This window comes from Zonotrichia albicollis, chromosome 11, assembly GCF_047830755.1.
Source record: "Zonotrichia albicollis isolate bZonAlb1 chromosome 11, bZonAlb1.hap1, whole genome shotgun sequence".
NCBI classification, from domain to species: Eukaryota; Metazoa; Chordata; class Aves; order Passeriformes; family Passerellidae; genus Zonotrichia; species Zonotrichia albicollis.
In genome coordinates, this window is record NC_133829.1 from 7,882,109 (window position 1) to 7,894,767 (window position 12,659).

The 12,659-nt window shown below is 52.0% G+C and overlaps 1 protein-coding gene across 1 annotated transcript; it reads right to left on the bottom strand.

Annotated features, from left to right (window-relative positions):
* Window positions 1–455: 455 nt before the first annotated feature.
* Window positions 456–8,550, bottom strand: RHCG (Rh family C glycoprotein). Its single transcript, XM_005483435.4, has 10 exons — window positions 8,091–8,550; window positions 4,427–4,613; window positions 3,988–4,138; window positions 3,499–3,646; window positions 2,954–3,120; window positions 2,155–2,292; window positions 1,664–1,800; window positions 991–1,115; window positions 748–821; window positions 456–653 (listed from the first exon to the last, which is right to left on the bottom strand). Exons 1-10 carry the CDS (start codon window positions 8,275–8,277, stop codon window positions 588–590), a joined length of 1,380 nt encoding a protein of 459 aa, XP_005483492.2. The 5' UTR covers window positions 8,278–8,550; the 3' UTR covers window positions 456–587.
* Window positions 8,551–12,659: the final 4,109 nt, after the last annotated feature.

The window sequence follows — 12,659 nt, forward strand, 5'->3', positions numbered from 1 at the left end:
TTCCAAGGAGCTGATGGAGGCCTTGAAAGAGCAGTTCAAGGGAAGGTGATGGCAGAGGCCATCATGTAGAAGTGTAGCTGGACTCCCAATGGTCCTCACCCCTGCCTTGGATGACTGCATGAGTAGAGGCTCAGCTGCTGCACCCCTGCATCCCCTCCTCAAAAAGAACCAGCCCAGCCTGTGCTACCCACCGTGGGCATTGCCATCTCAGGGTGCCAGCTCCCAAACCAAGTATCTCCCGAGACTGCATTATCAAATACGTTGTCTAACACACCCAGCTTGTGCTGCCACCGTTCATGCCTGCACTTTGTCCCCAAGGCACCGGGAGTGTCCCAGCGCCTCTGCTTTGCCCGGGGCAGCCGAGAGCTCTCCTGGCAGCTGCTGCAACCCATATCCCATCCCTGTGCCACACATCCCATCCCGCTCGGCCGCTGACACACGGCAGCACAGGCCTGGAAAGAAGAACACGACTTTATTATATCCACAAAAGTGGCAGAGCAGGGCAGAGCCCCGCGGTCTCGGGGAGCGGACAATCCCTCTGCGCTCGGTGCTGCGGCCGGGAAGGCGGGTGGGCGGCGGGGCGCGGCTCAGGGCGAGGCGGGCTTGTCGGGGTTGTGCATGTGGTACACGTCGCTCTCCTCGTCCTCCGGCACCTGCGGCAGAGCCCACTGAGCCCCCCGGGCCGGGCCGCGGGCCGACAGCGCCATCTCGTGCCCCCCGCCCCGCTCCCGCTCCCGGCCCGCTCACCTCCCAGTAAATGCCGTCCTCGAAGCAGTTTTCGGCCGCGGCGTCCCCCCAGATGGGCAGCTTCAGGATGCCCCCTGCGAGGAGGAGGGCAGGGCGGTGGGCACGAGGGGATGCGGGATGCTCCACCCAACGGGGCAAACGCAGCCCTGGCACGGCGCTCGGTGCCGTCCCCCCAGGATGGATCCGGCACGTGGATGCCGCTGTTTGAGCATCCTCCCCTCTCCGCACTGCCCTCCGGCTTACCCACGATGGTTCCCCCAGCGAATGCCATCAGCAGAGACACCACAATGCCGGCTGCCTGGAAACCTCCCTGGATGCTGGGTGTCCGCGTCTGGTACACGCCCGTGAAGTCAAACGCCTTGATGAACCTGCCGAGAGCAGAAATGGTGAGATTTCCCCTGGCAGTAAGGCAGAAATGGTGATGATTGCCCCTAACAGGAGGCATTCCCCGGCTCCATAGGAACCATGGTGCCCTGCGCTTTTGGGAGCTCTTCCCTACCCCCATCCCTCTTCTGCAGTGTTCCAATGACCAAAACATTGCTCACTTCTTTCTCTGACCCCTGGCAAAGCTTTACCAAGGAGGAGCCCAAAATATAAACATTCTCCTTGTAATTCAGACTTTTAGCCTTACCTGACCCCACAAAACAGTGCAGGGGAGAGGGAAAAGCACTTCCCTCCCCATTGTGGCCCAGAATAATGCCAAACAGCAGGACTGCGCTCACTTCATGAGGCCACCAAGAGTCAGCTGCATAAGATGAGGCTACACTTCAGTAAGCCAAATACAGTCAGTGCAGCCCATGGTTTTGAGGGATAGCTCTGGGCAACTCTGAACTATTAACAAAAGCTGTTATTTGCTCCCAGCCCACACAGCTTCAGGTAAAATCTGTTCTCAGGGAAGAATTTCAAGCCATCTTACCCTTCCTTTCCATACACATCCTCCGTAGCTGCAGCTGCTGTGATGGCCCCCACAATGCCCCCAATAAGGCCTGGCATGGCATGGAGGTTGTGGATGCCACATGTGTCCTGGATGTGCAACCTGGACTCCAAAAAAGGCTGAGAGGAAGGGAAGTAAAGAGAAATCAGGGAATTGAGTGTGGTCCTGGAAAGGATTAGTTTCTTCCATGGAGGACTGGGATAAGCAGAGAAAGATGAGAGATATTGTGTCCCATTAAAGAGCTAAAGGCTTGTAGACAAAGATGTGAGCCAAGCTCAAAACAAACTAGCAACATATCCTCCAAACACATTCCTGTTGGGAGTCTGAAACTTCCTGAGCATTTTGGGCAGTAAATGGAGACAGAAGTGGATCTCGCAAGGGATTCTGGAAAGCAGGAACCGTCAAAGGGAAGTTAAACCATTTCTGGCCTCCTCAGCAGGAGCAGGACTGCAGGCCCCTGGAGCAGCACTCACCGTGAAGTAGACATAGCCCAGCGTGGACACGATGCCAGAGATGGAGCCCACAATGAGGGAGCCATACGGGGTCAGCATCATCTCGGCGCTGGTGCCCACGGCCACGCCGCCGGCCAGCGTGGCGTTCTGGATGTGCACCTGCAGGGGCAACCACTCTGCCTTGGCATCTCAGGGACATTGCAATTGCTCAGGGATGGTGCAATGGCAAAGCGGGAGAATCAGCTCTGAAAATGTTTTCAGAGGAAATATCAGGGCCCATTTTCCTACTTCGTGGTGAAAAACAAGAAAAGAACAGGCAGCTTCTGTCTGTAGCACAGGTGCACAGAGACTCCCACTCCCCGTACCACACATGTTCTTTGCATCCACAGATACGGGTGGGGAGTTGTGATGAGATGGAAATTGTCTCACCCGTGTGTCATGCAAGCTCTGCTGTCACAGAGACTTGTCACCCACACATCCAACACGTACAAGTCAGCCCCCCGATTGCTCACGAGCTGCTGCACAGGCCTTGTTTGATGGGGAGCGCTGCCAAACAGGGCACTGCAATGTGTCCAAGAGCAAGTCCAGTCCCTGCTGTGACTTGGCAGGGCATCACCCCACACTTCAAGCCCTGCAGGACCCATTCCCACTTTCTTATTCAATATACCCTCAGAGTTTCTGACTGGATGCTGGTTTCACCATCATCCCTAGAAACCCTGTGTCTGTTCAGCAAAACACAAGTGCCAGCTGTTTTCTAGACCCTTGATCAACCTCATTATGTGTCCCTGGGGCAGTGCAGGGCTCTGTGCTCCCATCTTACCATGTCAAGCTTGCCCTTCTTTTGCAGCATGCTGGAGAAGGCCATGGTGGTGAGGACACAGGCGGCCAATGAGCAGTACGTGTTAATGGCAGACCTGTGCTGGGCATCCCCGTGGTCAGAAATGGCTGAGTTAAAACTGGGCCAGTACATCCACAGGTACAGGGTACCTGGTGGGATGGGACAGATGGGATGAGGAAGAGAAAGGAAAAAGAGAGAATGTAGGAATTGAAAACAAAACTCTTCTGCACAGGGGGAAATTACATCCCATAGTCCTGCTTCCCCAGATCCACACCCTGCATGATGAGAGCAGCATCAGGAAAGGCTGGCACAGATCGGGAACCAAAATGCATCCTTATCTTCCCAGGCACCATCCCAGCCCAGCCACTGATGAAGAGAGCTGAGTAACTCTGAAATGTGAAAGACTCTGGGATACAGAGCTCCTCAACTCATGCTGGTTTCATTTTTCCCAGAGACACACGAGGAACCAGCCCTGTGCAGCTGAGTGCTCCCCATGCTGCAGCACCCCGGGGTGAGGGCTGGCTCACCGATCATAGCAAAGAGGTCAGAGTGGTACACGGAGCCCTGCTTGTCCTTGCTCTGCTCCAGGTTGGGTCTGTACAGGATCCGTGTCACTGTGAGGCCAAAGTAGGCTCCGAAGGTGTGAATGGTCATGGAGCCACCTGCATCCTTTACCTGCAGCCATGGGAAAACAGAGGTTTGCCTCTGCAATCTCTACTCGTTCTGGAGCTAAGGCCTGATTTGCATCATGCCCAGCTTGTCTGTGCACTTGACAGAGGGACCCAGTGCTCCTGAATTGCCAGGCTTATGTGTAAAACCCCAGAAGATCTCCTTTCCCAGGGAAGCATGACCCTCTGCCCCTCTCCTTCACAATCTGCCTACCTTTGCTGTCTGGATTCTTGCATTTTAAATGCTTATAAAGGCAGTGCCTTGGTGGAGACATGGCAAAGGGAGACAGTTTGAAGAAGTGCAGAGAGAAAGGAGCAGAACAAAGCAGGTACTACCTAAAGCCTTACATGAAGAAGGTTGAGGAGGATGTACTCATTCACTGAAAAGAGTGTTACTTGAAACAAAGTCATGACAAGGAGCTGTATGGGGCTGGTTTTGCCCAGGATGGCCCCAAAGGCGATGCACACAGAGCCCACGCAGAAATCAGCATTGATCAGGCTGGAAAAAGGGAAGGAAAATTGTGGTTTAATAAGGAAAATCTTCTCTGTAAATCACTCTTACCCACCCCCAGCTCTAGAATCCCACCTGAAGACAAAGAAGTGGTTAGGATTCCCTGGATTTCCCACTGACCTTCCTCCCAACCTCACATTCCAACATTATTCAGATAGTGTGGATGATCTGTGTTCCCAGCACTGATATACAGGAATTGCCAACTGCTTGGCTCTCATTCCAGCTCTTCTACTGGCGAGGCCAGAGGTGCCATCCCAGAGCCCAACTCCTCCTTACTTCTCCACTCCAATGAGGATCTTCCCATCCTTGAAAGAGTGGAACCAGCCTTGCATCAGGAGAGCCCACTGGATCCCAAAGGCAGCAAGGAGGAAATTGAAACCCACAGCTCCGAATCCATAGCGCTTGAGGAAGGTCATGAGGAAGCCAAAGCCCACAAAGATCATCACATGGACATCCTGGAAAGCTGTGCAGAGGGAAGGGACTGTCAGCTCTGCAAGGACAGCAGGGCTGCAAGAGCCACGTGCATTTGGTGTTGAAAAGAAACTAATTACATCAGTAGCAGTAGGGGGGAAATTCAAGAGAAAAAGTGTGTTTGCCTCATGTCCCCATGCTTCTAAGTCTGAAAATGGCTCAGCTTTAAGAAATTGGCTTTTGGTTAAAAGGCTCAGCCTTTAAAGGAAATGTTTACTAAAAGCTACGTGCAAAAGAAGACCTGAGAGTAATGGAGTGTACAAAGGAAAACGTTTTTCTACTCAGATTGTTTTTTCTCCTTTTGTGAAAAACTCAAAACCATCACGTGAAATGAACAGTAAAGTTTTGTTAAAACACGTAAATGGCCATTTTGAGTAGGTCCATTTAGCGCAGGGTCCTGGTGATGGCTCAGAGCAAGGAGAGCACAAGAACAAAGAAAGTTTACGAATACACTTTTAAATGCTTTGGAAATCAGCAGCAAAATACCCTTGAGAGCAGAAACCCACTGTGTGAGATTTTTAGTGCTCAAACCAGAGAGACCCAGTTCTTCCCACTAATGGTCAAACCTGCTCACCCAAGCCCCTCAGATGCCCTTCCCCGGGGGAAACCAGATCTGTGCGAGCCTCTAGAAAGACCTTCTTGGTGCAGTAAACCTGCTGTACTTTTTAATGCTGCACCTTTCTATCAGATAAGCATTCCTTGGCAATTAAGTGAGCTGAAACGTTTGCATACTTACAAACTGAACCATGCAAACCCTAACACTGCAGGCCGCTCAACCAGTGGAAAGAACAGGAGACCCAAAGCTGGGATCCCCCTTGGGAGACTCCTGCCAGCAAAACCATACTGCAGAGCAGATAAATACAGCACTGAGGGAGCTAAACCAGATTGTTCTGTATTTTGTAGTGCAGAAATCATTATAGCCACTACATCCAGCAAAGTCTGTGCACTCAGAGAGGGTGTAAGCTCAGGGCAAAGGAAATTCTGTGTCTGCAAGTCTGCTCTACCCCGAAACTGTGCTGAAATCCATCAGCTCCTGGTCCATTTTCACAGGGCTTGTGTCTGCTATTTCCACTGAGGGTGGGTGAAGACTTGTGTGAAGTGCAGCTCTGCAGAAGCTGAGAAGACCTTGTAACTTGTTTAAGGATGAGCATTTGGACAGGCTTAAGCCATGTAGTGCCATGGTAATCTGATTGCTTTTAAAAGATGTCCCCCATGTCTATGAAATCACTCTTTAAAAAGGAAGGAGACGAGATCTGCAGCTGGCACTGTTCAGCAGAGGTCACTTCCAAAGCACTTCTCCACATGTCCTAAGAACCAATCTTAGTTACTGGGGTTTTGCCTCACAATCCCATAGACTTTCCCTCTGCAGCTGTACTTGTTTCCTCTCTCTCTTTTCCAGTGTAAGCAGCACAATATACAGCTAGATTAATCTGCTGCCATTTGCATCATGTATTCATTCTCTCACCCTAAAAGCAGAAACACACAGGTCAGAGTTAAATTGTGGACTGTGTGCCTTCCCAAAACCCAGAGGATCCCATTGTGTTAGACCCTGTATGAACTCAGGAGGAAGAGCAGATCTTTCTCTAAACGACACCCAATCTAAAACCTTTTTCTAAACGACACCCAATCTAAAACCTTTTTCTAACCCTTGCCTTTGTTTTCCCTTAGTAAGAATAACATTGTTATCATTGAGGCAGTACAGGCATTGCCATGCCCTACAGGTTCTGTAAGCCTGCTTTTGTGGCAGGACAATTGCCATAATTATCAAGAATAAGTGTTTGGGCTTTGGGAATGCTCTCAGGGACAAAAAAAATCTCATTTCTTTTCCCCTAGAGAGCAGAAGAGTCACTGATTACAAAATATCAACTTGTAATCCAAAATGAGAAGAAATTGTCTCACTGACTGGGCCTGGCAATGGGCACCATTGACACAACCACATATTGACTTCCTGAAACCAGGACAGCTTCCCTCTGCCTGCCTTCCCAATCTTTTCTGGCTTGAAGGACCTGTTAATTTGTCACTCTTATCCCTCTGCAACTGTAGACAGGTGCTTTGGACAGCAGAGGTCACAGATACGTTGGTACAAATGATATTTGGGTGATCAACCACCACAGTCTTCTGAGCAGCACTGGATGGACACAAGGATTAAAATTCCAGAGTTTGGCCACCTTGTCATGTTTGTCCATCTTTGCAGAGAGAGAAAATTTCTGATTAGATAAGGGAGAAAGAGCAGCTGTGCTTTTGGGCACGTGAGCTCTTCCTCAGGCCTGAAACAGAAATGTAATTCAAAGCTAAACTGAGCAGTTGCCCTTAGCTTGATTTAGTTGTGTTGAATCCATCTTGCCATTTGAGGGGGAATATTTGGCACTGCAGAGCAGGAGTGGGATATGAGGACAGAAGAGATGTCACTTCCTTAGCTCCTACACACTCTTTCTTGGACTCCTGATGTCCTCCCAGCACACCAGTGACAAGAGCAGCCCTCAGGCAGTGCTGCTGCTTCACACCAACCTGTGTGGGGCTGGTCCCAAGGGCAGATGTCCAGGGAGAGCCCAGGGCAGCCATGACCGTACATGAACCTGGAGGCTGACTGAGCAGCGGGTTTCTGTAAGCAAATCCTTCTCTCAACTAGCTAATCCTCAGCAGCCACAGGTTGCTATAGCTCCTTTGATTTAGCAGGTGTTTTTAATGGAAATGTTCTAAATAGATGCATGACTCAGGCCTGTTGCTTCCTTGGAAACAATTGCCTACAGAAGCAGCCTGTTCTGAAAGGCTCGCAAAGATGACCAGCCTTAGAGATCAAAGCCACTCAGAGGCACTGGCTGGCCAGAAGAGCTTTAACCTTCTGAATAATTTCTGTGTCACTGTGATGCAGAACCCAAGAACCCTGGGAACCTGACGGCTCAGGAGGACTCTGGCACCAAAATGCCAGTAGCTAAAGGGTAATTCACAAGTGAGGGGGTGGACGGAGGAAGAGGAGGAAGATGTCACAGGATCTCAACAGCCGTTCCTCTGTGTGCACAGAAAGGCTTGCTCTGATCCAAAGCTGAGGGAGGGGGCAGAGAGCTGAAACTTGCAGAGTGTTGGGAACACGTCAGCCCTATTCCTGGAAAAAAGACGTCATGGTACCCTGCTGACAGAGCCCCAAGGCACCAGAGGGTCATGAGGCTTTTCTCTGGTTCTTTGGTGAACCCCAAGCCAGCCTCGAGGCAAGAGTATGATCTTCCAGCAATTGGTGGAGACAGCACCTCTGACAGGCTCTGCCACAGCACAGGATAGGATGGATGGGATGGAATGGGATAGATCAAGAAGGGTTGGGATGGGATGGGATGGATGGGATGGGATAGATCGGGATGGGATGGGATGGGATGGGATGGGATGGGATGGGATGGGATGGGATGGAATGGGATGGGATGGGATGGGATGGGATGGGGACCAGCCAGCACAAGGATCAGGCTCCCAGAATACTCACAGGGGTATCGGAAGTAGAAGTCGTTCTCCATGTCACTGGTGAGGTTCATGTGCCGTTTCTCCTCCTCCCAGTGCGCGTCAGCTTCAGCACCGAAGCGCACGAAGACTCCAAAGAGGACGATCATGGCCAGCTCCCAGAGCAGGCACACCAGCGGCAGCCGCCAGCGCATGTTGGTGTTCTTGGCCATGCCCTGGCGCTCCTGTCCCTGCGCAGGGGCTCCCGGGGGCTGAGCGAGCCGCGGCCCCCGCGCCGCCCAGGGCCGGGCACATATATCGGTCAGGGAGGGCGAGGTGGGGCCCAGGGAGGTGCCTCCGGCAGGATCACGTTTCAGAGCTCTGGAGCTTCAGCAGGGCTGTTCCTCTAACCCACCTTCCTCCCTGGGAGGAGGGACAGCCTCAGCACCTTTCCTCTGAGCTGCTCTGAGCGCCTCTGAGCCCTGCCTCCACGGGGACCAGAAGATGTGGAGGCCAGTGTGACTCAGAGTGTCCAGCCCCCTGCTCTGCCCAGTCCCACACCCCTTCCCTGCCCCTGCCAGGAGCACCTTGATCCCACTGTCCCCTCCCTCCTGGCTCTGGATGCTCCCCTCACCCCCTCCCCAGCTCTGAGATCCCCTTCCCTAGCTGACACTGTGGGTGAAGGCACTGCCCTTTGCTCCAACTCCTGGCTTTTGGAAAAGCAGCTGAGGTGCAAAACGGGAGGAAGAGGAAGGTGTGAGCTTCAAACCGGGTACTGCGATCCTCCATGAATGCAGAGACACGTGATGGCCCTGCCAAGGCTGTAAGGATGTTCAAGTGCCACGTGTTCCATCATTTCCCAAAGTGATTTACCCAGAGCATCCTCCTGATGAGGCAAACTGAGCTGGGGCTGCAGAACCAGGGCAATACTGTGAGATGGTGCTGGAGGCCTAAACAGCTCCTCCTCTGGTATGGTTTTCCTTTAATTAACAAATATAAACACAAAAGTCCATTTTTCCTATTCTTTTGAATTATGTGCTCTTTCCCCAAAGAGCCAGGCAAGACCTTCAAACGGATCCCAGCTCCTTCTTCTGCCTGCAGATCCCTGGTTTGCCTGTCAGTCTTCCAGAGATGAAAGACTGCAGCCCAGGCAAGCTGCCCAAATTTGCTGATGGCATCTAATTGTGGCCCGCAGGCTGAGCAAGCAGCACTGATTTTGGTGTTGATTAGGCAATAATTTGAGTTTATTATTTTTTCTTGTGTGCTTTTCTTCTCAAAATGACAGATGGCAGAAAAATGCTGTGGATGGTCTTGAAGAGACTGACGGCCACACAAAAATCATCCTCCAACCTCATTTGAACCCATGCAGGCAGCAGGATTGAGACAGTGTCGAAAAAAGAGAGAAGCCCATATGCCTTAGCCCTCACCCTGCATGAGCAGAGCTCCATGTGACTGGGGTCACTTTTTGGGGACACCTAAAGCAAGGGGATTTTGCTGTTGTCTGAAGGACGAGCTCCCCCTCAAGCAATGCTGCTCAGGGCGTGGTTTTGGGTCTCCCATTACACAGGGCTGTGCACACCAGGATACAAAAGATCTCCAGCTAGAAGGAAGCTGAAATCCCCAGACAATACTTGATCTCTAATTGCTGGAACGCTGTTGACAGTTGCGTGTTCTCGTGCCAGCTATGTGGTAGGACTGGTATTGTGCCCTGCCCTGCCTTTAAACACCTCAAAAAGGAGCACAGAGCAGCATTTTAAAACAAAAAGGAACTTGCTTAGGTATTGTAGCCACCAGCAGCTACACTTTGTGATTACTTGAGCAAAAGAGTAACTGCAGAGCTTTTCTAATCTATGCCATCACTGAAATGGCAGAGTCTCCAGAAAAGCAGTCTGCAAAGCCCTTGTGCAGACCCCAGAGGCAGCAGTTCTGTCCCACCTGCTGTCCCCAGCCCCTCTTCCCACGTGTGGAGGCCAGGAACAAAGGCTAATGGCTTTTCTGCTGGCCTGATAGTCTCACCTTGCTGCACTGCCCCTCCTTATCAAGCTGCAGATCAGCACTTTGTCACTGCAGTCCCAGCGGGGCTGGCATGCTCCACTGGCTGTCCGTGCTGTGAGAGCCCATTAAGGGACCAGCTTCTCTCCAGGCTCCTTTCCAGGGCCAGGATAGCACTGGGAAGGCTGGTGGGGCTGTGCCAGCACAAGTGTCTGCAGCAGTGCTGGCAGGGCACTTCCTGTGATGGGTTAGACCACCACTGCACCCACCCTGCAAGGCTGGTAGGACACACAAGGCAGGTTTCACCATGCCTCAGTCACAAATATCAGGGTGCTTAAATGTCCTGTTGGAAACTTCAGGCTGGTGTCAGCTTGCTCCATCACAGAATTTCACCCATCATGTCCAGCACCCCTAAGAGCTGCAAGTTTTCCCCGAAAAATCTCTGGGATGATGCTGGAGGAGAAGGAACATTTGTCTTTCTGTTCAAGAGCAGTAGGACCAGGTCTGGCAGTGTCCAGATCTCAGTTACCCTTGGGTGAGTGTTGTACAGTACTGGTCCTAGCTGGGTCTCTCCCAGTTTCTCACTTTTATGAGCACTAAATATGTTTGAAAGATGTAGAGACAAAATCTAAAGCACAGGAAATCCCTCCCTCTTGCCTGGAGGCCTTGGGGCAGCTTCACCCTGGAGAGGAGGGAATGGGTGCTCCCCAAATCAGTGCTCAAAGCAGCCACCACCAGTAGCCTTTGGGCACATGGGGTGGAAAATGAGGAATTGGGGAGTCCTGGAAGCCTTGATGTAGCATAAATGAGACTCTGGGCATTGCCCAGTATCAAAGGTGACTCGTTGCTTCTGCAGGTCCTTGAGGAGTGACCTGAAAGCAAAGCATCTGAATCAATACAAAACAAAACTTTTTTCCAGGCTGGCTCAGCCTGGCAAACACTTTCCACTGGGGCAGGACAGAGTGGTGCTATGAGGGGAGATCAAACACTTCATTTAGGTCTGGGCTTTCTAATCAATTTTTTTCAGCCCCCACCATTAAGTATCCCTTGGAGATAAATGTTGGAAATATGACAAAATAAGGTGAGATTTTTTAAGATAAAAAATATTTTATCTGGATCAAAGTGACAACAACACATGAGCCAAATTCTCAAATTATTTTTCTTGTGCCCCCTCCTTCCTCCTAAGAAACAGCATTTACCAGCAAGTAAATGATTGTCCAGAAAAAACCCAAGGACTCTTTGAGAGGGAAGTTGGCGTCCTTGTGGAGCAGCAGAGAGGGCAAATGTCTGTGAAAGCAGCACAAACATGGGACAGCACAAGAAGCAGGGATGTGAGCAACTCTGGCTGTCACACTGGGAAACAATGTCACCTGTGCTCAGCCAACATCTCTGCTGGCCTTCCCAAGAGCTGGATAGGCTTCCAGAGCAAATGCACTGAGGTGGGCAGGAAAGGAGAAGGGGTTTGAGTAGCTAGCAGCAGTTCCTGTGCTGGAAGCTGTCAGGCTTTGCTGGGAAGCTGCCCTTTGCCCTGGGTTTGTTTCGGGTCCCAGGGGGACTGTGATAAGGCAGGTTTTGGTCACACTCTGCTAAGTGTCCTCAGCGGCCTGCTGGGACAAACGCCAGTGGCTGGACAATGGCAGTGACATGGTGTGGCTGGCTCCTCCTCAGGGCTCAAACAGCACAGAGATGTCATGCAGCAAGAGATGTCACACCTGGCCAGGAGAAGGGAGCCCACATCCCCGGGGCTGCAGGCTGCCCTCTGCACTTTCCCAGGGACACCTGGTGTCCTTCTCTTGCTCTTGGTGGCAGGTTGCTCCTGCCCAGCTGAGTGCATCAGCCCCTGGTTCCAGCTCATTAAACCCACTTGTGTTCACAGTCACCACAGAGCCAAACGGGCCCTTTGGTGCCCCTTGTCTTTGTTGCTCTATAAATACCACTGGCTCTGGGGACACTGGTTTGGGCTGGGCTGCTCTGGCTCTGGAGGTGAGGATGGAGCAGACAAGGGGGTGGGGATGCTCTGTGGGGACTCCTCTGGGTTACCCACTGTGATCACACTGTGATCACTGACACCATGGGGACAGACACGCTTCAAGCCCTGCAAGTAGGGGCTGATGACAGCCCAGGGTCTTTGCCCTCCACAAGTGCCCTGTCCAGGTGCCTTGACCCTGCACCTTTTCATAGAATCAAGTTTGGAAGAGGCCTTTCCAAGCAAGCCTAACCACAACGAAGCATTATCACTGTAACCCCTTAAACCATGTCAGCCAGTGCCACATCCAGATGCCTCCTGGACACCTCCAGGGATGGTGACTCCACCGCTCTCCTGCCCAGCCTGTTTCAATGAATGACCACCCGAATAGTAATTTATTTGGGTTTTTTAAATATGTAATCTGAATTAGAATCTGAATTTTACCCATACGGGCCCTGGGCTGTCCCAGGGAGGCTGGGGAAGGAGGATGCCATGCCGGCAGGACCATCTGGGCAGGCTGGGTCAGCGCTGTCCCCGTCCCTGTGCTCGTGGGCGGCGGTGAGAATGGGGAGGTGCCGGTCCGCGGGCAGCCGCGGTCCTCTAGCGGCACCGGGGGAGCCTGCGGGGTGCGGGGTGGGTAGGGCCGGGCCGGGGCCG